Source organism: Echiichthys vipera (assembly GCF_963691815.1).
Source record: "Echiichthys vipera genome assembly, chromosome: 4".
Classification (NCBI taxonomy): domain Eukaryota; kingdom Metazoa; phylum Chordata; class Actinopteri; order Perciformes; family Trachinidae; genus Echiichthys; species Echiichthys vipera.
Genome location: NC_139829.1, coordinates 26,584,835 through 26,608,233, shown reverse-complemented (window position 1 = coordinate 26,608,233; position 23,399 = coordinate 26,584,835). Strand labels below are relative to the sequence as shown.

The 23,399-nt window shown below is 41.8% G+C and overlaps 1 protein-coding gene across 4 annotated transcripts in view; it reads right to left on the bottom strand.

Annotated features, from left to right (window-relative positions):
• Nucleotides 1-1,979: 1,979 nt before the first annotated feature.
• gapvd1 (GTPase activating protein and VPS9 domains 1) overlaps nucleotides 1,980-23,399 on the bottom strand; it is a 34,557-nt gene continuing 13,137 nt past the window's right edge. For 2 of the 4 annotated variants that reach the window (XM_083912096.1, XM_083912099.1), the window contains 20 exons: nucleotides 23,068-23,222; nucleotides 22,607-22,736; nucleotides 22,112-22,237; nucleotides 21,789-21,962; nucleotides 16,345-16,482; nucleotides 14,950-15,084; nucleotides 14,214-14,333; nucleotides 13,835-13,912; nucleotides 11,753-12,099; nucleotides 11,542-11,629; nucleotides 9,272-9,343; nucleotides 8,824-8,949; nucleotides 8,612-8,738; nucleotides 8,371-8,483; nucleotides 7,469-7,628; nucleotides 7,121-7,308; nucleotides 6,417-6,630; nucleotides 5,511-5,583; nucleotides 5,207-5,404; nucleotides 1,980-4,934 (listed from right to left, as the gene is read on the bottom strand). In XM_083912096.1, coding sequence (XP_083768222.1) covers nucleotides 4,794-4,934; nucleotides 5,207-5,404; nucleotides 5,511-5,583; nucleotides 6,417-6,630; nucleotides 7,121-7,308; nucleotides 7,469-7,628; nucleotides 8,371-8,483; nucleotides 8,612-8,738; nucleotides 8,824-8,949; nucleotides 9,272-9,343; nucleotides 11,542-11,629; nucleotides 11,753-12,099; nucleotides 13,835-13,912; nucleotides 14,214-14,333; nucleotides 14,950-15,084; nucleotides 16,345-16,482; nucleotides 21,789-21,962; nucleotides 22,112-22,237; nucleotides 22,607-22,736; nucleotides 23,068-23,222 — 2,903 coding nt within the window. In that variant the 3' untranslated portion in view covers nucleotides 1,980-4,793. Of the gene's footprint in view, nucleotides 4,935-5,206; nucleotides 5,405-5,510; nucleotides 5,584-6,416; nucleotides 6,631-7,120; nucleotides 7,309-7,468; nucleotides 7,629-8,370; nucleotides 8,484-8,611; nucleotides 8,739-8,823; nucleotides 8,950-9,271; nucleotides 9,344-11,541; nucleotides 11,630-11,752; nucleotides 12,100-13,834; nucleotides 13,913-14,213; nucleotides 14,334-14,949; nucleotides 15,085-16,344; nucleotides 16,483-21,788; nucleotides 21,963-22,111; nucleotides 22,238-22,606; nucleotides 22,737-23,067; nucleotides 23,226-23,399 lie in introns of all 4 variants that reach the window. The other 2 variants (XM_083912097.1, XM_083912098.1) reach the window with 2 other exon arrangements.

Below are 23,399 nucleotides of genomic sequence, written 5' to 3'. Positions count from 1 at the left end.
ACCCCCTCCTCTTCCTCCCCACACTTAATTTAATTGACGTGCTGCTGCCTTGCGTTGTTTATTCCGTCCTTTGTGACGATTTCCCGCCAACAGCAGCAGATTAATCCCAACGAGATAGCCTATGCACATATGGACCTGTACCGAGCAGCGTGCGCGCGTGAGGGGCGGGAGGAGGGCGCGCCCTTGTGTGATAACACTTTCAGCATCATAGAAAATGCACGCGGAGCCTCAGTCAACAACAGACCATTCATCAGCTGCAAAAATAAAAACTAAAATTATGCATGTGCATTTAGCTTAAAGTGCGTTCTGTGAGCGTCCTATACTGCCTGCATGACATGATGATAATAACAATACTACTAATAATAATAATAACATTTTACATTTGACGAGTATCCGCAATGAACAAAACAGACCCAGTTCCAGACAGCGAGTCCCATTGGTTTTAAATGTCAAGCCGTCGTGCCCCGTGGTGTTCTTTGTCTGAGCCGCTCTCAGATCAGATCTGCAGACCGTGCTCGGGAATGGTGCGTGTGCCATCTGCAGGACACCGAGGGGGAAACACACACGCGTACAGTGGGAGGCCTACAGTCAGTGAGGAGAACAGTGCTGATGCTTGGGTTTTTCCTGCTGCTGCATGGTCTCATGGTTCATAAGACAATTCTGGATCCCTGCTTTAGATATAGGGCGCCTAAGAATAAATCTAATGTATTATTATTTCAGGTAATGTTACATGTGGAATAAGTTTCTGTGGTGTACTTTTAGACATGTATTTTTTTTGTGAAGCATTATTATATTCTCTCTACTCTTGATCACTTGCATTTAGGCCCATCTTTAAGGATCTCTTACAAGCCACATTTTATAATTGATCATGAATAATTTGTCATGAATGGCAATTTTATTGTTCTACTGTAAAAATCTGCAGTTCATTAACGCCCCATTGTTGTGTGAAAGGTTAATGGGGGCTTTTTTAATGAGTCCTACAGTACAGGAAGTCAGTTTCTGTGATTTCATGAGATTATTTTGTCTGATGCTGAGCTGGTGTATAATACAGTTAACTGTTCCCTTACAGCCAGGAAGTACCAGAGCAACGTGTGAAGTCATGCACGAGCCCCGCTGGACTGATCATCTGTCATTTCACAGCCATCTGGGGGAGACCTGGGGGCTGTTTATGTCTTCAAGCAACAGAATGACATCAATATAAAACTCAGATGAGTCTCCATTTGATCCAGCTGCTATCACCTGTAAAACAAACTCCACTACACTGATACCTTGTCTAAATTGTTAAGTAATGTTACACCTTACGTATGTGGTGTGTGCACAGCCTCATGCGGCCTCTGCTGAAGAAAGTACCAGCCAATAATAAAGCAGTATGCTTTACGGAGCAGCGTGAGACAAAACAAAAACCAAGCCTCCTTGTATCTCGAATCAGCTGAGTGCCACATAGTCAAAAGATCCAATCTCCAAATCTGGCCTATCTAGCCATTGGCTTGTGCAACTAATTAACTTCACACGCCAAAATTTGAATTTAAATTAACAATTGGGAGATATCATCAGGGGACACAAAGCACCCCACGAAGAAGTTTATGATGAAAAAAAAAAGATGAGTATTAGAGAAGGCAATCGGTGAAGTAAGGAGGGCTTTTAGATGAGGGGATATCTCCAATTACAATCCACCGTACACTTGTCAGCAGTAATGAAATGTTTGCTGAGAGGTTGCTATTTGTGGCTGCTAGATTGGATGATGCTGCTCCACTGCCCCCACTAATAATTATATTCCACGCATAAATTTCCCTACCATCTCTTCCATTGTATGAATGGACAGATATACCTACAACTGTCCAAGAAGCCGCATAATAATGGAACATGTTATGAAATAATGAATAATAATGAAATAACGCGTACAGTATTGTAGGTAAGACATTCCACCCCTCTGCAGTGGGAATGTATCCCAAGAGCCACAAAAGAATTAAAAAAAAAAAAAGGAAAAACATCTGCTTGTTTTATTGTTTTTAAAGAATTACATAATGCATTAATCACAGTAAAGACAAACCGGCTTTCCCCGCATGTCATAATTGTGCAAGCTTACAATTAAATGTAAAATTAGATGTAAAACTTTTTCCTTCTCTGCTCAGATTTTCAACTCAATTGTACAGGGAGCAGAGCAGTAAAGCTTTGAAGAACAGACTCTTTAGCCCGGTCACCTGACACCACCGCCCAGTGGTTTGCATACAATCAAGAGCTAAAATTACAGCTGCTATCACAGTCATATGTATATTTGTGTAAATAATCTGGAGTTTCGATCAGGACTGGGGTCGTCTGTAGCTGCTGCGACCAGCTATCTGAGGAAATACTGAAACACAAGCCAGGTCCGAATAATTTCATCAGATTTGTGCAGTATGCATTTCTAATTCAAGTGACATCACATAAACCTAATTAGTATAGATGCAACCTGCAACTTGATTTTCCAGTGCATGGTTTTCTCATCAAATTGATTACAGAGACTGCGCGAGGAAGAATACTGCACATACAAATCTGGTGCATGCGAAACTGTAGACGGATATAAAAAGATGCATTTGTGATGTTGCACATAAATGCGGACACCTTAAAGAGTAACTGTCAGGCGCTTAACTCAGCTACTCAAACTTTGTTCTAATCACTATATGTTTATGTTATAGGCCAGAAGTAATGACATTTCAAAATGCACTGCTCCCTGTCAACTTTTTCAGGAAAACATCTGTTTTGTGCAAAATAAATCGAGTTCTGATATGCAAGTATCACAGACACAAAGGGAAGCCTCGCATCCTCTTGCAGGTTCAATTACTGGCCTGTGGCAGACGCTAACCCTATTCTACCGTTTATCGTGATTGAGAATGTACAGACCGTTCAATGACTTCATGCAAGAGGAGGCAGAGGGTCAACCAATCACACAATCATCTCACACACTCACTAGATAAAAACCACACTCACGTAGTACACCAACCACTTTAGCATAAACTGAAGAAAATCAGTAACAAGTCAATAGTGTTGATTATTTGCTCTGCTATCCTACTTTGTATTGTGCTGTCAGGTCAGTTACCGTGAAAAGTAATGGATTATCGAAGAACTATAATACACGCGGCACGTCTGTGCACAAAAATGAAGCAGAGGAGTTCAAGAGAGAGGAGTTTTAGTCATTTCTGAATAATTAACGACATGCTTGTACGATATTTGGGAAGATACAATGACACTGGGATATTACAGCACGCCAAATTTGGGTGAGAAAAAAGAAGAAGAAATATAAGTGCACATAAACACGAGTCCCTTTGTTGAACTTCTGAGGAGGTAGAGAGCTAATATCCGATAGTTCACTAGTCTGCCCATGCGGACACACGTGGCGTCTCAGGTATGATGAGAAACTAAAATGTCTTTGTTCGCTAAACAAGGCTTGTTATTTAAGGGTGATGTGAACACAATCGTCACAGCAGGTCAATAATATGCAACGTTTTACTATTTCTTACCAGTGCAATAAAAAAAAAAAGTACTCTGTTGACAAACAATGCAGGGCAGTCATAATCAGGCTCATTGGTTTCACCTCTGAGGTGGGATCTACAATTCCAATGAGGATATTTGTTCAAATTCAAGTGCATTAAAAAGGGACTGCGCCATGACAATCAGTGACGGGGAGATGCCCATGTCCCTGCAGCGAGGGCTGGACAAAGGTTTCTCATTGAGACGTGGTCGTCCCATTGGAGTGTGTGTGTAGGGGTGTGTGTGGGTTGGGGGGGTGGGGGTTATATGTATGCTGGGTTAAAATATAATCGTCAAAAATAACTACCTGTACAGAGCGCGCCAAATCAAAAGGCACAATTTTCAATATTCCCATAAATGCCACCACTACTCTTTGCATGACATGACCCTGTATCATAATCCCCCTGCATCCCCACCAACTCATTGCTAAGGTGCCTTCCTAACTCGAGCTTCTCTAGCAAGTCTGTTATAATTACATGACTTTGCTCGGACACCCTGAATGGGCATGATATGCATTTTCATTTTTTTTTTAAATTAGATAAACAAAAGCATTAAATTACAGAAATAAATACATTTATTTCATATAAATATGTCGGCCCTTATGTCCAAATTGTCACTGACAAACTTGTTTTTTGGGAATAAGATGAAGTAAACAATTCATGAAAGAAGCTGCCCTACTTGTCTGATACACTTACCTTATGAGTGGTATGGTTATTGTGTTTATGAGTCACTAAAGCCCATCAGTAACTAGCACGCATTGTAAATCCCCATGTTACAATGCATTTAATGAACATTATACTGTAATTTAATTGGAAGCCCTTCCCTCTCACTCAGGGGGGAATAAAAAGATCAGTGATCACATCAAGGAAGTCTGGTTTACATAGGTTTATATAGGATTATCTTTTAGGTTGATTTAATGTCATATTGGTAATTGTGTATATATAAAATTTCTAATACAGACCCCCGAATGTGAAATATTATTCAAGAGACAAAAAGGGAAAAAAACAAAACAAATCCAAATCAGGTTCAGAGTTAACATCTATTTTCTAATTTTTCCCCAAGGCCGATTTTTCAGCACGGCTAAAACCTGTATTTGTCCACATACATACAGTAATATATATTTTTGTACTCTTTCAACGTCTCTGGCTATGTACAAGCTATACAAATAAAGAGCAGGCTGAGGGCCAGGTTTTATAAGCTGTGCAGAGGGAGCAGTTGGTTGGGAAGTCTCCCAGTCTCCCAGCTCCTTCCCCCCGCAGTCTGCCCATACAGGTGGCTGTTCTGCTTCACTTGCGATCGTCGATGGTCTTAATGAATTCCACCGCCGCGGTGAACTGCATCCACCAATAGCACTCCTCCCCACTCAGCCGGCTGGCATAGAAATTATTGATGTACTGAACAGTGGACAGCAGGCAGGGCGGGTTTGCCTGGAGGGGAGGAGATGTAGGGATGGGCGCACATTAGCCGCTGAAAGAACCTCACGCAACGCCGTACGGATTTCAATCATAAATATGTAAATATGTAAAATATATCCACACAGGTTAACAAATAACAGTTTTAATGATGCCTTGTAGTTACAATACAGACATTTGGGGAATTATTTTCTGGTGATTAATCTTAAAAAGTCATTAAGGTAGAAAACAGAGTTCGGACTCTGCAGTCAACAAAATGTGCAAGAACGAAGCAAGAGCAGACTTACCCTTATGAGGACAAAGACAAGTACAGGCACAAAGTCATCCGCTCCAGGGACGGAGTCTTCATTGGCCAGACTGAGGAGGTTCATGATTGTTGAACACATGCGCAGTATACACTGGACTTTGTCTCGTGGCGTCTTGTATGCATTGATGGTCCTGATCTCAGACTGTGCAGAGGGCCAGGGAGCCTCCTTCAGGTAAACCTGCAACCGTAAAAGTTTAAAAAATGAATAAACTCAAACAATGAAAGACACTTTTTGAAGTCTCTTCCACCTCCATAAATGCATGGAAGTGATGAAAAAAAATTACCTCTGGGATTTGAAGAGCTTTATGATTGGCTGTCACAACTTTTGTGAGCCGCTGGATATGTTCGTGGAAAAGCCTGTGAGAGACAAAACAACTCAGTGCAAGACAACAGGGAGAGTGCACATTCTGTCCAATCCAACAGTGCAACACATCAATCTAAATATTAAGCAGTTAAGTTGAATTTATCTTCCTCTCTGGTTTTCTAGTGATTGATTAAGTAGCTTTAACTATTTAAAAGAAAATTCACAAATCAAGTTACCTGGCTTGCTAGTAAATGTTAGCAGATTTCACGATTTAGGGGTCATCAGCCACATTTGTCCAAGGGTTAGAAATTCTCTAAACAGATACTATGGGAAATCCATAATGATAATGAACTACGACCTGGATCAGAAAATGCTCTGAGACCTCCGCCAAAGAGCCAGTTACAGTAGGAGTAATGGTTTAAATCTGTATTTATGGAAATGTATTTACAGAATGCAGCCCTGTTGGTTAGGAGATATTAATCAACTTTAACGCTATTATGCAGTGTCCTGATTTTATGAAAGAAAAACAGTTACAGGAAGCAGGAAGAAAAGCCTGTTGAATTGTTTGTCAGGCAAGTTACACTGTCACTTTCAAATTATTATAATAATAACTATCTTCATGAAGTTATTTAAACTTAAAATACTTTTTACACCTGCTTCCATGAATTTGTGTATATGAAAAAAATATTATTTTACATAAAACAGTGAGTGAGTGAAGCATAATTAGGTCCTTCACCAACACACAAGATTAAACTCTTAAAAATGTTTAATGTGCTGTATCAAAGTCTATTTACTATTTTAGGTTTGAAATCTTCACACAATAACAAATAACATGGAATAATGCCAAGAGAGACTGTGTGGTCCTGGTGTCATCCCAGCTACTCACTGGTCTCTGAGAATATCTCCATCCTGGTTGGGGTAGAAGGCCAGTTTGAAGATGCGGTTCATAACACTGCGCTCGATAGCCATCTGGGCATCCTGCAGCTGGTCCTCGCTAGCGTACTGCCAAATAGCATCACTGGCCATGGCACCGTACAAGTAGCGCAGAAAATCCTCCACTGCTGCCGTCTTGTCATCCGATGCTGTGCACCCCTGGAACGCTGGAGGGGAGCAGAGAAACAACAGATGTAGCTCTACTGTGCAACAATAGGATTGTTTCAAGTGGGTCGACTTGAGCTTGGAAGTGATGTTGTTCATAGAATTACAAATACTTTGAAACACAATAATACTTTGAAACTCATTAATTCAAAAAATGAAATACATGCCTACAAATAGGACTGCCAAAATGTGGATTAATTACATATTAGCTGACATTAAATTGTCAAACTTTAAAGACAACAAACCTCCCATAAAATCTGTGAATGAAATATTTGGGGATGGGTTGACTATATATTTAAATGTTTATGTTGTAAGAGTCACAACCACCTACTTTCTTGTTTAGTAAAGCATTGTAAATATTGTATTATGTGCCCAAAATGTCAGAAAATGAGATGGTAGGAAGGTCAGGATTCTCTGTACAATCTGCCAGCTGAAGGACAAACAACGCAATACGCCCACTTTTAGTTACAAGAATGTGAAATGTAGAGATACCTTTAATGAAATCAAGCATCTTAGACTCCATGTGCTCAAGAAGGAGCCGAACACACACAGTGGTGAAGTAGCGGTTAGCCACCTCCTTGTCTCTGAGCACTCTCTGGAGGAGCCTCTCCAGGTGGGCGTGAGAGGTCTGCAGGCCCTGACGACACCTGGTTAGATAAGCTATGTACGGTGCCCGCTTTCTAAAGGAAACACACAGAAATGTGTATTCTATTATTGCCGCTGTATTGCTGGCTATATCTCTTGAGCATTATGCATTGAACAAAGACAAAACAACTAAATGAAGGACCCGTGGGTTGCCATGAGCAAGCATGCATCGACTCTCCAGGCCTCCTCAGTTACCTGTAATCCTCCGCAATGGCAGCCAGCAGCTTCCTGCTGGTACGTGCGTCGAAGCGGCTGACACAGCGCGTGGTCTCCTGGATCTGGGCCATCTGGTTCTTATCCTGAAGGTTGATCGCCTCTGCTAGCTGGATCTTCAGGAAGCAGACGATCTCATTGTCTGAGAGAGAGGACGATAGGGAGACAGCATTAGGCGACACTGCCCGCCACTCTCAAAGGAACGGCTGGCCGCTGTAATCTGATCAACCTGCTGCCTCCACATGACAATGTGACTGATTGCCACAGAGAAGGAGTGTTGTGGTTCTAGTGTTGACTGTTTCACAGGATGTCATTTGATTCTGCCTGCTATCGTCCTGCTTCAGGATGTGAAGATGGTACCCTGCAGGACTACAGTGAGGCAACCTTAAGAGGTCTGTCTTTATTTTGTCCCACATCAGAATACTTATATCTTTATGGTTAAATGTTGGACCAATATTAATCTGTGTGGTTACAAAAGTGTTTTGAATATGCATGATGGCCAAATAATGTGATATTTTACTAACACCATATGGTGATTCTCTCTTAACACCCCCCCCCCCCCCCCCCCCCCTAAACCTTGTGCCAAACCTTGGAGGGGGAGTCATAAGGTGAAAGTGGTAACAGATTTTGCGTCTTGCTTAAGGACACTTTAAGCAAATTGGATGCTTTCCAACATTAAGGACTTGCACACCTTGGATAGATGTGACAAAGACACCCCAAGTCCAGTAGATGGTACCAACTTTAACAACAGTTCTAAGGGAATACATTCTTAGCATGTTTAAATGGGTTCTGCTTCATGATCAGTTTGTATGTGATCACCACTAAGTCTCTACCCTGGCACTTATGCAGGACACATTTAGCAAAGATGCACAAATACTGCCTACCTTCAGAGTCCATGTGGTCAGGCAGCCCATTTCGTGTGGTTGCATGAGCCATGATGGGCAGAGCCACTGAGTCTGCAGAACACAAAGCCAACCTCAACTTCTTCTTTGCATCACTGGAAGACACAAACACACACACAGAAAAAAGAAAAGTATAATTAACAGCAACGGCTAAGCCTATCTGCTAAGAAAACCAGAAAGTGTTGAGTGATTGTTTGCAGAATGGATTTTGTGAATGTCTGACCTGAAAGAGAACTTGGAGTCATGTTGCTGTGCTGTCTGGCTGGCTGAGTCTGGGAGGTCATCTGTTGAAATGTTCTGCAGAGCGTCTTCTCTTGGAGAGTCGTGCACACTGTCCTCGACACAAAGATCTGTCAAAAATAAGCAAATTATTCAATTGATCCACTGCAAGTGTGTGTAATATCCATAAAGAGAAAAAAAGGGCGTTTTCCTGACCTCCTGTACCATCGTAAGAAGCTCCACCTGTGGCTCCATCACTCGGGCTTGTCCTTTTGATGTTCCTGTACTTGTCGAGGATGTCTTCCGCTGCTTGTGCGTGAGAGCTCTGTCTGGTCGGGTCATCTGATAAACCCACCCACATATGAGATGCATTAAAATGAAAGCCAGCATAAAAGATGTAATAGAGTTTAATTAAAGGGATAGTTTGCATATTTTAAACCAGTTCTGTATCTTGGCAGTGTGAACAGTGTTCGCAGATAAAGGATGTTTGGCGTATAGCGTAGCAGTGGAGTTCCGAAATTTCAGTAAGTCATGATGACGCGAAATGCGCGTTCAGAGGACCTTGGCAGAACTCTGATGGCCAAACACAGTTCATCTGCACACACTGCCATGACACAGACCTCGATTTAAATCAGCAAAATATTGAAACCAGACGAAGACAGACCTTGTGGGACACGCTCCGGGGCAATGTCGTCTTTCTCCTGCTTGTCCCTTTTTCGAAATGCAGCAATCGGAGCTGTAGAGGAGAGAAATACGATTAGCCGACTGACACCACATTCACTATCTGTGGATGACAAGCTGATCATGAGTCGCCTGCTGACAGCCACTTTGGAAAATCTTTGGTATTTTTTTCATGGTTTGTATTGAGACTTAATGTAGGATGTATGGTATCATACTTTACCAAAAAAAATTCTAGTGTAGAACTTAATAAGGAAAAAGCAAAGGAATATTGAAATGGTGAATTAAACAACTGGTTCATAGCAGAATATCACAAAGGTTCACTGTATATCACAAAGGTTCATAAGTTATAACAAGTCCAGTCAATATTAGGCTTGGACGGTAGATATGTTTTCATACCTTCATGACACTTCACCAGGGTATACGGTATAGAAGAGCATTGTGTAAAAAAAATAAAACATAAAAAATGTGCTAAAGCTAAGGTGCTTTCACTAAAATGATGTTGGTTCACCTGAAAGGTCAGTCCACCTTAAGTGAGCCTTAAGGACTAAGGTGGTTCTGAGCATAACTAGGAGGAGAGTCTTGTCACTATAATAAGAATAGCTGGTCAGCCTCAAATGTCAGTCCACTTTACGTGAGCCTGAGCAGAAGTTGTTGCCAGCTGTGGGGCTAACCCCCGTCCCTCTAAATCAGCAGGTGGTAAGCAAGACACTGGAACTTGACTTGGTTCATGAGGAGTTCTAGCATTCGTTCACCGACAAATAAACTAGTCACACACTGCACTGCAATGGTAACAGCTGTAAAATTACTGAAAACTTCATACTCACTGTCACACATGCTCCCTTGTTAAATACAATTTAGGCAGTATAACACATTTGAGTTTTGAAAAAAATCTATATACGATATATAAAAATGTCCCTGATGCTTAGGCCCAATGGGAAGCCAACTCACTGTGCACTATAATACATCACCTCACTACACCAAGAGGTACGTCTGTGTATTTAACAATATTGAAAACTATGCTGTCTGGATTTCTAAATACTCCTAATACCGCCCAAGCCTAGTTGATATAGAAGTAAATAAGCCCACTGATGCTTATCCTATTAACACTAAGGTGCAAACAGGACAAACAAGAGTGACACAGATTCTACAGTTTGATAACATACAGGAATCACTGGGGTGGAGTATCTGCATTGATATTCTGTATTCTCCATACAGTAAATAATGGTAACATACTGTAGACAAAAAGAAAAAGGGGTGATAAAACGGATGCATAGATGAGGAGTGTGGGTATGTGAACTCAGGCTACGACCATGTCACATCACAGCTCTACAGCTCTAAGGCGACATCTACAAAGCAGCATGGGCACGAAGCCGCTGGCTCCAGCAGTAGAGCTAGCTCAATGACGACAGCATGGTAGCTTTACCTGGGACATCACTCTCAGCCGTCCAATACAGCACTGTGAGGGACACAACAGACAGGGTTGGCCTTTCACACACAAGCTGCCGCTCTGTCGGACAACTGACTGTGTGTCACCATGCAGAGCAACAAGACAAACACAATGGACTCTACAGAGGTTTGGTTGGGGATTGGTGGTTTAGGTTTCACGGCTCTTTGCTTTTTCATGTACACGTAGTGCTCCATTTTATGAATATCACTTTAATGTTTACTTAAACATCATTATCTCAAAGAGTAATAAGCAGTCATTCTGTGGGTACAGCTCATTATTTCCCAGACAGATATATGAGAGATGGTTGTAGAGTAGAACTGCAACAAGAGATGTGTCATCTATCAGTGCTGATGACAGAAAGGTCTATCTAATGACCATTAGCCGCTGGCTGACAGCACTGCTGGGAGGGCTACAGCCATACAATCTACACAGCTAAAGCTCCTCTGATGACTGATTAGCTTTGAAAAGTCTATATAAATCTGCAGCCAGTGAGACGTGAAAGAAAAAGGACTGGACACGTCTCTGAGGTAACTTCAAACAACAAGAAACATGATTTTCCAACTGGAGCATCAGAAATGGAGTGGACAACATGTATCATCATTCTCTTTCTCACATTATAAATTGGTTTTGGCTCTGCTCTTTAAAGTGGCATATTTACTGTCGGTTGTGATTAAGAACTTTTTTTCCGCGCTAAAAAAGTGGGGAGAGCTGCAATCAAATCACTTTTAAATGTATAAAAGTTTGGGTTTTTTTGGAGTTTAGAAAAGAGGGCATGCTCAAAATGACCAAGTGTTTTGTTTCCTTACCTTTGGGAATGGCTGAAACAAAACGCTTCTTCCACCATGGTCTGTTGCGATCAGACTTCTCGTCGTCACTGTCTTTTCTGTCCTCAGCCTTTCGATGTAAATTACCAAGATACACTTAAGACACTAGCAGGTATATTATTACAGAAGAAACTATTTATTTACTTATGAACTTTCCCAGCAGCATTAGTAAAAAGCCGCTGTAGCTGGTTACCTCTCCTTTGAGGGAGTCCTTGCTGGGGGACGAGGATGGTCCTAAGGCGAATGCCCCCGCAGGGTCACGCTCTTCAACCACTACCCGCCGGTTAAGGCCAGGGTCACTTGTGGGCCGGCGGCCTGGGCACACAATGTCAGAGCTGCGGCTACGGACCAGCCTGTCGGGGAACGAGTGGCGCTGTTTGGTGTGCTCCAGCTCAGCCTGGGCCAGGCAGTGGGGCATGAAGAGAGAGTGGCGTGTCTCCGGCCCCAGGGCACTGGCTTCAGGGATGGGAGGATCAGGGGGAGGATGAGGGGGCCTAGTGTAGTGCACTTTGGGCCTCACTATTGTTCCAGTGGAGGAGCCTGAGGTAATAAAAGAGACAGTAAAAGGTTGAGAAAATTTGAAAATGGATAATATTCAAATATCCCTGTGCACTTTGTATAGTTGTATTCTCTTTAATATTCATGTTACTTACTTAGCAGCTCACAGCATAGGCTCCACAAACACTTCCCTAAATACATATTTGTGTTAATCTGTTTTTAAAGCCTTAAAGGGGACCTATTATGTTAATTTTATGGTTCATGCTTGTATTTTTGGTTTGTATTAGAACATGCTCACATGATTTAATGTTAAAAAAAAACATTCTTTTTCTCATACTGTCTTTCTAATATACTGAATATACGTCTCTGTACAGTCACTGCAGCCAGGGAATAACAGTAACTGCCCTGTAGTGGCACTCCTACGTATATATACTCAAGACTCATGGAAGGAGGCTGAGACGTCTTTGAGCAATGGGCTGTGACACATTTGTAATGTAACTGGAGCTGCCATGTTGAAGGGTTATAGCAGATGGCGCTAGAAATAAAGTGATGTTTCCGCTCAAAAGGATGGCGGCCGATATACATATATTTATTTTTCATATGCAATATATTCAGACCCAGGGCCAACTGTGGGAGCCTCAGTGAAACAAATTAACCCTGTAAGGCCTTCTGTCGCACTATTTAAAAATATAAATCATATTTCATAATAAGTTTTCATAGAAGCTGAATTTACTACATTTGCATAGTCAATGGGTTCTACTTTCCTTAAAGAAGCACTGTGTAGGTTTTCTCCAATCTTGTGGTAATGATTTGCTTAGGAGGACAAGTCAGATTGTTGGCAGAGGGAATTGTACACCAATGCTGACTTATTTATGAATGAAGACGTAGATTTGAGGTAATAAATGACTTAAATCGCTACAGTGTCCCTTTAAAGTATGATTTCGAGAGCATAATAGGTATTACTGTATACTGTAGGAACAGTATTGTGTGAATTTAGTGGAATGTGTAAACAGGATTAGGAAATTATTTGGGCTCTAGAGGGTTAATCATCCTATGTTCTCTCCCAGCTTTTGGCAAGTTCAGACCAGATTTTATATACTGTATATATATATATATGTAATTAAAAAAGACATGGAAATCTCACTTTTTACGATATAGGATCTTTAAATAACATACTAATAAAATTCTACATGTAGGTTTACTGAAGTATTGATTTTTACCACAACATTTCACTTGTTTCTTAAGTGTATAGCTAAAAAAGAAAAAAACACCTCAAAAGTGGAGAGTGCTAAAGAGAGATGTAAGTAGGAGCTGAGCCCTAGGTATAGGTAGGCCACCTGTTCCAAGGGTAGACTATCTCTCCTGAAATGCTTCCAATGGCAGCCCCGTGCCATGAGCGCAGTGGGACAAGGGGACAGTGCCAAAGTGCCCGGGGTGAGGTCTCTCAACCTGTCATCCCTTCACCTTGCCACAGACACAAAGCCACGACCATTCCTCTCTCACACAATTTCCACCTTCGCTTCAACCAAAATGCACAGGAACAAATACTGCAAAGCATAACTTGTGATACTAAATGGGCCAAATGAAATGACATTTAATTTACACTTATAATATGACCAGTAATTGGGGTAAGGCTGTGTGTGATGGGCACAGGCACTCTTTTGTTAATTCGACAGAGCTCAAGCTGTTCTGTGAGCCCGCGACATTAGGGTAGGGATTTAATGGTACTCATTTCTAGCTCTGATTGGCTGTAAAGAACTCTGGGAGTGCAAATTACCTTCACCAGAGGAGAGGGGATCAAACATGGCCAGTAAGGAATCGGTCTGTGAGGGTGGAGATGTCAGATGGTGTGCTCCTACAAAAACACAAGAGGATATGAGACAATTAAGAGCAGTTACTTAATTAACCACTGGTGTTATTTTATTTGTGACAACTTTAAAAAGATAATGGCCTGAAAATTCCCCTGCCAAGCTAATGAAGGTTATTTAACTTTACACTATAACTTTATGCAACAAGAAGAGAACTAAAACAGTGATTTAGCTTGGTGGCAGCTGTGGAAGTGACAGGGATGGATAGCTCAGGCTGATGCTGTTTAGACCAGATAGACACCAGACTGATGGCTTAGCTAGCCTAGCGGGGATGTGACACTCTCCTACCGTGGCCCGACTCCTCCCCATCTGGACTGGTCACAGAGTCCTTCCCTCCAAAGTCTGAGCTGCACTCTGACCGCAGGTCCTCAATCTTGTTGGGGATGTCTTCTGAGGTTGCACTAATGCCTGCAGCAGGGAACGACAACAACAACAAAAACAGTTCAGGACAAAAGCGACTCAATATCGGCTCTACAGTAAAATACTTTCTCTCGTCACAAAACAGAACCTGCATGTTCAATGTTTCTCACACAAAAGAGGATATTTTTCTCTTTACAATACTGTATGCTCTCTATCAGATACAGTAGAAACCCACTGGGAACTCTAAATTGGTAGCGTAAGCTCCCATGGGTTAGGGGAAAGACGCAGATAAGAGTGATCACCAGATGCAGACTATCCATCGGCCAGATCCCATGGGACGTTTTCCTGTGAGCTGAGCCACGAACATCACTGCTGGCTTTTTAATCTAGGGTACTACTTCATGCGTGTCCACCTGAGCCCACAAAAAAGACAACCAGCAATAACCTGTGTCATACAGACAAATTCACACTGACCCCATTACACTGGTTAACAACCCTCCCAGCAACATGATCGCTCTACACAGACTCAAGGAGGGGGAGAAAGTTTATTTAACCAGAAGTCAGTTTTGGAAAGAGAGAAAAAAGAGAGAGAGAGAGAAAACCTAGGCAGACAAAGTAGGTGTAAGGGAGAAAGAGGTGCTGGAGAAAGTGGTTTAGATTCATACCTGAGACTACACTGAGGCCCGGTGTGCTGGGTCTCGAGCTGACCTCCCTGACCTCTGTGTCATCGGAGGTACTGCCAACCCCTGAGCAGCTCTCCAGCTCCTGCAGACGCTCCTCCTGTTTTAGGTCCGGGGCTTCTGGAAGTGTACCCAAAAGGGAAAAAAAAAATTATTAAAAAAGTAATCTCTTTAGAAAAAAAGAGACATCTGAGACAGGAATGTGTACTTTTCTCACTTGAAGTATGGGTAAACTTAAAAGAAACTCATAATCCACTGTACTCGTGGCAGTTTGCAACAGATGATGGCCATTCATTCTCTCCACTCCCTCCCTCTGTTACGATAATTGGGAAACCAAGTGTGCACATATGTATGAAATCAAACAAAGCATACATTATCATGTCTTTTAACTGCCAAACCAAACTATAAAGCTAGTACGGCCAATTCTTTGGCTACCCAATGGAGCTGTTGGGTCGAACCCAGAGGCTCCATACTAACAGCAGTAGTCATTTGCATGCTCGTTAGTAATAATGTGTTGGTGAAGTGCTCTTCAGAGTGTAGTTTTCTGCTGCCTAGCCATGAAACAAGCGTTCTACTCAAAGCAAGCCTCCGATCGTGCTATTACTGAGCAGAACAGGGGCAGCAAACGGAACAAAAAGCAATCAAGACACTCATGCATGTCATTTCTGCACTGCACATATTGAAATGTTGTACTACTTCAATTAACATAAGGCCCAGGCTTTTCAAAGAAACACTTAACGCTGTTAATAAAGCACTCTACTGATTTTCACAAAACACTGGTTTTCAAAAGGGGGCGTTAAGCACATCATTTCTCATTAATAAAAGGTTTGGGCTGTATGTGCAATTTGCAAGAACTAAAAAAGAAAGCATAATCTATATATGCATTTGTATATGCATTTTGATTGGCACTGACAACTGACGTGATGCCCTGTCTGACTATTATCACAATAACACCACAATATGTAAACACCAGCCTCAGAGCAATGCAATGTCTAGGCAAATAAATAACTGACACTATGTAAACTCACTGAGGACAGCTGCAGTCCTTGTGCTTCCCTCCCCACTGCTCCATCACAGGTGCATTCACACCTGGTGGTCCCTCTAAGGAAACCCTGAGCTGCCTTTTACTGGCACACATAGATCTGCCCTGAAAGACAGGCTAGTGCGCACAAATATGATGACAGATGCACGCACACATTTTTGGTATGGAATGTCATGCAACCGCACCTGGTGTGCCAACCCCCACCATATCAAAGAAACATAAATATGCATGCATACACACGTGTGTGCATGCAAACACACATTTGAGAGTGTCAAGGAAATGAAGTGTAAGAATTAAGACAAAGCAATCATTCGAACAGAACAAATCTGGCTGCCTACCTGAGTCACTGGGAAGGACCTCCACACTCCAGGCCTCGCTTGTGGTCTCGGAGATGGTGGAGCCATAGGGGTCCAGCAGCACTGAACCCGAGCCAGGAAGACACAGCAGGCTGCCAAGCATGTTCTCCGCAGCTGCCCCTGAGAGAAGAGAGAGACAAAGAGTTAACCTTCCACAGCATGAATCAGCTTCTTTTTGTCTGGAAAAGAAATCACCTCTATAGAAGTCGTCTTGAAGGCACTTTTGTTGTACTTTACCAGACTCAGACTTAGACTTAGACTTCTCTTTATTGATCCCTTTGGGATGACTCCCGCAAGGAAATTGAGTTTCCAGCAGCTTACAAAGACACAAGGGAGGTACAAAAAAAATACAGTATAGGATAACCAATAAAGTCTTATCTAAATAAATACAGAAAGTATAAAAAAAAAAACAATAAACAGTGAGCAATAAACTCTTAGTCAAATATATATGAGGTAGATGTAAGAATTCAGGTCAAACAAAATTCACAGAAAATTAAATCAGATAAGTTAAATGTAAAGGAAATAAGAAATAAGATAAAATATGTATGACTGTATATGACAGAAATGAGCAGTTAGATTAAATGATTTCACTTAAGTGGTGGATAAAGTCATTAAACAAAGAAAGAAGATAAGTGTCCAGGTATGTAAGAGTAGATTATTAATTGCATAGTGAGCCACTCCCACTCCTTCCCTTCTGTCCTCTTTATTTCCTCCTCCCCCCCCAAGTGAGGAGTTGTAGAGGATGATGACCTGATGGACAAAGGAGTTCTTGAACCTGTTGGTCCTACACTTGGGCAGGAGCAGCCTTCCACTGAACAGGCTCCACTGGTTGCTGATGATGGTGTGCAGGGGGTGGCTGGCATTGTCAATACTCATCCTCTCCGTCACCCCTGATACATCCCACGATGGCTGTTTCATCGGCATACTTCTGTATATGACAAAGCTCCGAGTTGTAGCAGAAGTCTGAGCTGTAGAGGGTGAAGAGAGGAAGGGCCAGCACTGTGCCCTTAGGGGCTCAAGTGCTGCTGACCAGTGTCAGTGACATACTGTGGGCTGTCAGTGAGTTAGTCTCTGACCCAGTCCACCAGATAGGGGACCGGCACCCTGTTCAGTTTGTCCTGAAGTATAATGGGGCTGGATGGTATTAAAGGCACTGGAGAAGACCAAGAAGAGACTTCTCACTGTGCCACTTCCCTTATCCAGATGGGAGTGGACTCCTCCACACCAACATCTGGCTGGTACGCAAACTGCAGGCGGTCCTTGGCGTGTTGCACCTCGGGTCTGAGGAGGCTGAGGAAGAGCCGCTCCAACATCTTCATCAGGTTACCAAGCCTCTGTGTGTTGTTATGGCACTGGTGTTGATTCATATTCTGTAATTAGTTCTAATAAATTATTCAGGTTTTAAATATGAGCAACATGTGGATTTGTTCCTTGCCTACAACATATCAAATTACATTTGGTACCAGGGCTGCCTGCAACTAATGATCGTTTTCATCCTTTCGTCAACTGATTGGAGAAATTTTTCTTTCAATTTACAAATGAGGCTAATCTTTTAGTCTATAGAATGACTAACAAATTATTAAAAAATGTTTATTTCAAATAATGTGAGCCCAAAGTGCAATCTATAAATTCCCAGTTTTGAGAAAGTGCTGAAAAATTAAGCAAATGGGGAAGCACCAACAATTGCAGTTCCTCGAATGCGTCCAAAAGTAAGTCAATGCCCATAGAGCCCCATGTTAAAATGCCCAACTTTATAGCACATATAAACATGTTTACAGCCCGTACAAAAAAAGGTTTTGGTCTCCCTCCCTGGACATGAGTTTTTTTTATAACTCATCTGTTTAAATTATATGACGTAATGCAATGTTATGGCGTCAAGCACTGCCAAGATGGCGACAGCCAGAGCCGGCCACTTTGAGCTTTTGTTCTTCAGAAAACTATGGGTGACGTCACGGAAACAACGTCCATATTTGATAGTCTATGGTTTTGATTGACAAACAGTTCCAAACCCAGAGATATTCAATTTACAGTGACATAAAACCAGAGAAAAATAGCAAATTCTAACATGAGAGCTTGAACCAAAAAATGTTTGACATTTTTGCCCAATTAATGACTGAAATGACTAACCCATAAAAAGTTTTTTTTTCTAAAGTTTATTGTCTTTCGATCTACAAATCGATTTAGCAAGTAATAGTTTCAGCACTATGTTGTACTGAATGCATTTCTTTCACATTATATCTTAATTAAAACCTATTCTATCACTTTTACAGTATGCCGCCTCCAGGTCTGACTTTCAAACAACACTGAATAAGCAAAAACACTAGAAAGCCCCTCTCTGAATGGTGTGTGGATGGGGCTTTAGAGACTGTGAGTTTTGCATACAGAGACAGAGAGAGAGTTGGAGCTCACAAGCATTTCACACTGGGACCCACAGGCACATATACCACTGTGCCAAAGGTCAGAGGTTAATGGTAATATCTCACCCTGCTCCAGCCTTAAGGCTATGACTTGGGCCATGACTTTGAGCTGTTGATTAAGCCTAGCATTACTCACAACCAAATTACCGCTTTGCCCACCCTCCCGCAAAGTCCTCAGCAAGGTGTCCCTCCATCTCCATTTGGAAAGGGAGTCGTGGCTTAACAAGGCGGAAGAATGTGGAGGAGCTAGCAGGTGTGAGTGGGAGTCAGTGGCCAAGGCTCAAGACCAAAAAGTCGACCTGTGCTAGCCGCGCCCACTGGTATGTCGTGCTTCCACTTCATGGCACACACACCCCATGAGCATGCATGCATGCCAGCACCCAGGCAACAGTGTGTACTGATGTTGGCGGGGGCAGGCCTCTCATTGGCGGTGGGAGAGCTCTATCCCGCTGTCCGTGTTTACAGTCTTCAAGGTAGGGGCGCCGAGTACTTGTCTTTCAGGTGGATGATTAAATGAGTGGCACAACAAGAAGTGAAACAATTAGAATTTCTGCCTCATTATCATGGTAATCTTATCAGTGGGATAATGAGGTATTAATGGATATTTAATGTGCATCTCATAACCCAATCCCTTGGAGAAAACACATAAGGAAATCGCTGTAAATTCACTTAATGATGGAAAAGTCCCCCAACGCCATATTCCGAAGAATGAAAAATGGTGGATGCAAATGAGAAGGAACCAAGGTCAATAAGACTGCAGGGACTGAGTGAATGTCAGAGAGACAGAAGGAGAGCGAGATGGGCAGGAGGAAGGCTGTGAAGAAAGAGAGGCAGAGGAGCCTGAATAACATGAAGACTCAAATATTCTGTTTATAGCTGGTTTCATATCAGATGAAACGTTATTTTCATAACCTGTCTCTTACTGAGCAACAGAATGCAGAGGCTGAACTTGCACGACAATATCTATCCAAGATCACATACATATGAGCATATTATTATTATGCATGTACTTATCAGCTACTGTGATAATGCAAGCTAACTGCAGGATATACTTCCAAAGACGGATCCCTCAAGTCCATTTTATTTTATTTAATTGCAACCACTTCATTAGTGCATTTTATAAATAAGAAGATAATTCCACATTAAATAGTCAGCCCGCAGTAGATTGACAACAGACAAACAGTATGGAAATGGTATTTTTTCATCCTCAATTATAATTATTATTCAATTATATTGAGTGTTTCCTCTTCAAGTGCAAAAGTATGATAAACTAAGATATGTGTATTACCCAAATCGAGCATCATTTAAAGTTATGATTTGGTAGTGAGGCATTGAATTGCATTAGAGCAATTGCACTGAATTTGGAACACAAAAAGACAAATTTCTACACCACTCGTGCCAACTGTGCGTGTTATAAATACAAACATTTCACATGCTTTCATGCCTCCCTCATGGTCAGGCTCCTTTGGCACGGGGTGGAATCAGAAAGGACGCATTATTATAGGTGTGTGCATTAGAGGCTGTGACTACAATGGCTGATCACATTCACTACTTTCACCCCCTTAATTCACAGAGCTCACCCCATCATGACGCACTGCTGGCTTGGGAATCCTATAGAAAGTTTTCATCAGAGGAAACTTTGCCTGGGATAACAAAACTGGAAAATTATTTTTAAACTTAAAGAGTACCCCTCCATTAAAATAAGTGCTGTTCTTCTGTTTCTGTCCAATAAAATGTCTGACACTGACTATAGTGACTTGTATCTGAGGAAATTGTGTCACTAGAGAGGTGTGTTGACATTCCACAGACAATATCTGTGCACTTCTCTGCAATTTAAAATCCAAAACGCATTCCAGGCAAGATTTAGTTGGAATGTCACTTCCAATCGCAGTCTGATATGTATAACACGATTCGACGAGGGAACAACTTCAACACAACACCGGCGAAGAAACAGCAGAGAGAATACACACCGCCATCACAGATGTCAGGCACTGACAGTTACACGCTAACAAGCAACAGAAACTATTAAAAGATGCTAACTACACTAACCATTCTGATATGTCTGATACGAAACAGTCTTTTTCTTGGTATTCCATTGCTGCCGTGAAGAACCATTGATCAGGCTCATTTCTATGTATCAATATTCATGTTGTGCTTTGCATTCACCATTTATGGTTGAATGTGGACGTGTAGAGGGCGGGATATAAGGCTCATGCGTGTGTAGATTTATACAAAGAAGAAAGGTTTTATAAATCAGAATGTTTTTTGCTGTACATACATTTCCTCATTTGAGGACACACATATTTAGTGTGGAATCTACATTCAGTTTTATACATAAGGCCCTAGGAGGTAGATACCGGATGACAGACTAACAGGAACGGACAGTCCTGAGGGAGTTAGAAGCTGAGCAAGATGTTTTAAGTGATTCACAATTTTTTTGTGCCACTGTGTGAACTGCTTTCACTGCGTTCAGATGGTTAAAAAGAGAGTCAACAGTGTAAAAGAAGGTTCTTCAGTAAAGTACTAAGGAGAACCAGAAAACACAAGTGTTGATATTTACATGCTTCTACCTAAATACAAAATACACAACATTGTATTAAACCATGTGCACAAAAAACACTAGCCCATATTATTACTTTCAGCTCAAGAAGGTATAGAATGTACTTGTGATGTGAACTTAAATGCTGAAATGTAATTGAAATATGTTTTTTTTAATCACAGAAAACTCACAAGAAAATTTTTAAGCAGTGCCATAGGTCACATGGTGCATTTCTTCATAGAACCTGAGCTGTACTAAAGACCTGTCCTGTGATGCCATTTCACCCACATACCACAAGGTGATGACATTTCCCTAAATCTACTTAATCAACAGTCAGGGAGGATCCCCGTGTACAGAAAAACCATCTCATAAACTCTGCAGTGATTAAGCAGGCTGTGTAAATCAATTAATTTGCCTAGTGATGCATAGAGTGATTTATTGCAAACACAGGTAAGAAAACCATGCCCCACCTGCTATTTCCTGCAGCCGATCTTCATCCATGTTGGGGTCAAAGTCACTGCCGAGCACGTCGGTGCTCCAGGTTTCGCTGACCGTCTCAGAGATGTCCCGATCATCTGTCAGACCCATCATGTCTCTGATCTCAAACTTGCGCAGTTTGTCATCCAGGTTGTCCTGAGTAGTGGCTGAAGGACACATACAGTATTGTTAGACATGGCCTGATCATAAATATCTCTAACCTGTAATCTTTCTCATCTTTCATCAAAGTGTAGTATCTAAAATAAATGAATAAAAATTTATACTTCCAACAGCATTTAGAAATATAAACAAATACCTTGTTCATGCTCCAAAAGCTGTAGAGCCTCCACCCCGTTGCTCCCTGAAGGTCCGGCTCCCATCTCAGAAACAGACTCTCCCTCCAGGTCCAGAGATGACACAGAGTTAGAACGATTAGATGGACCTGAGGGGAAAAAATTAATAAATAAAAACATACACATGGTAACGGGGTCAATCAGTTATTCAAATCATCTGTAAAATGTATATTGGAGAGTAAAGGTGAGTTGCATCACTGTTATTTGTATGGGTGTTTGCTTTTGTCTGGTCAAAAATGCAGATGGGAACTGATTTATAATCACAATGATATACTTCATTCCATTTACATGCTTCACTTTTAGCAGTTGCCCCATGTAAAGAGGCTGAAGGTCCTCGAGGCTGCGGCTTCGACCGGTGGCCCTTTGCTGCATGACTCCCCCTCTCTCTCTCACCCCATTTCCTGTCTTCCCTATCTAACAAAAGGCTTGAAAACAGCTTAATCTGTCATCAGACTGACCCTCTGAGATGCCTTCCAAGTTGTCACTACAGAGAGAGAAGCGCAGGGTTTTGTCTGGTTTCCCATGCTGCTTAGTATCATCAGTGTGGCCATCCCCCTGGGCCCCATCAGCCATCTGCAGGTTCAACACCTAAAGAGCCATAGAGAGAGCAAAAGCATACAATAAAAAAAATATAATTTATATTTGGTTGCTAACTTTCTTTGCCATACGTCATTCTTGCTAGAGGCTTATCTAATTTGGCAAGAGACAGTTACATGTGGATCAGGGAGGTAGTTACACATGAGATACAGGGTATCTTATCAATCACATAGCATTGTAAGCACACACAAAGCACTGCAAAATGCATAACACCGACTCTGGGAAATCTAACTCCTTTTCAGTGACAGGAAAAAATATGACATTGAATTTATCACATCATCATCTCCCCTGCAAATGAGCACATTAATTCAAGTCACATTACCTCATTCTCTGACATCATCCCAGGGACAGACTGAGGACCAGTTCCGAGTGAAATCACCAGCACCTCCTCTGGCAGCAGCTCCTGGAGAGACTCTTGGGAGCTGGCCTCTGCCTCCCCCTCCTGGGCTATGTTGGAACGGCTGCGACTACGAGCGGCTGCTGGTTGGTGGGTAGGAAGGAATATATTTTCCGATTGTCACATTTAGATTACACTTAATAATAACATATATTTTAAATTAAATTATTAATTAAATCATTTAAATGATCAGGATGAATCAGGAATTCATGTTTCCAAAGAAACAAACTTTGTGAAAATGAAGAGTGATCACCTAA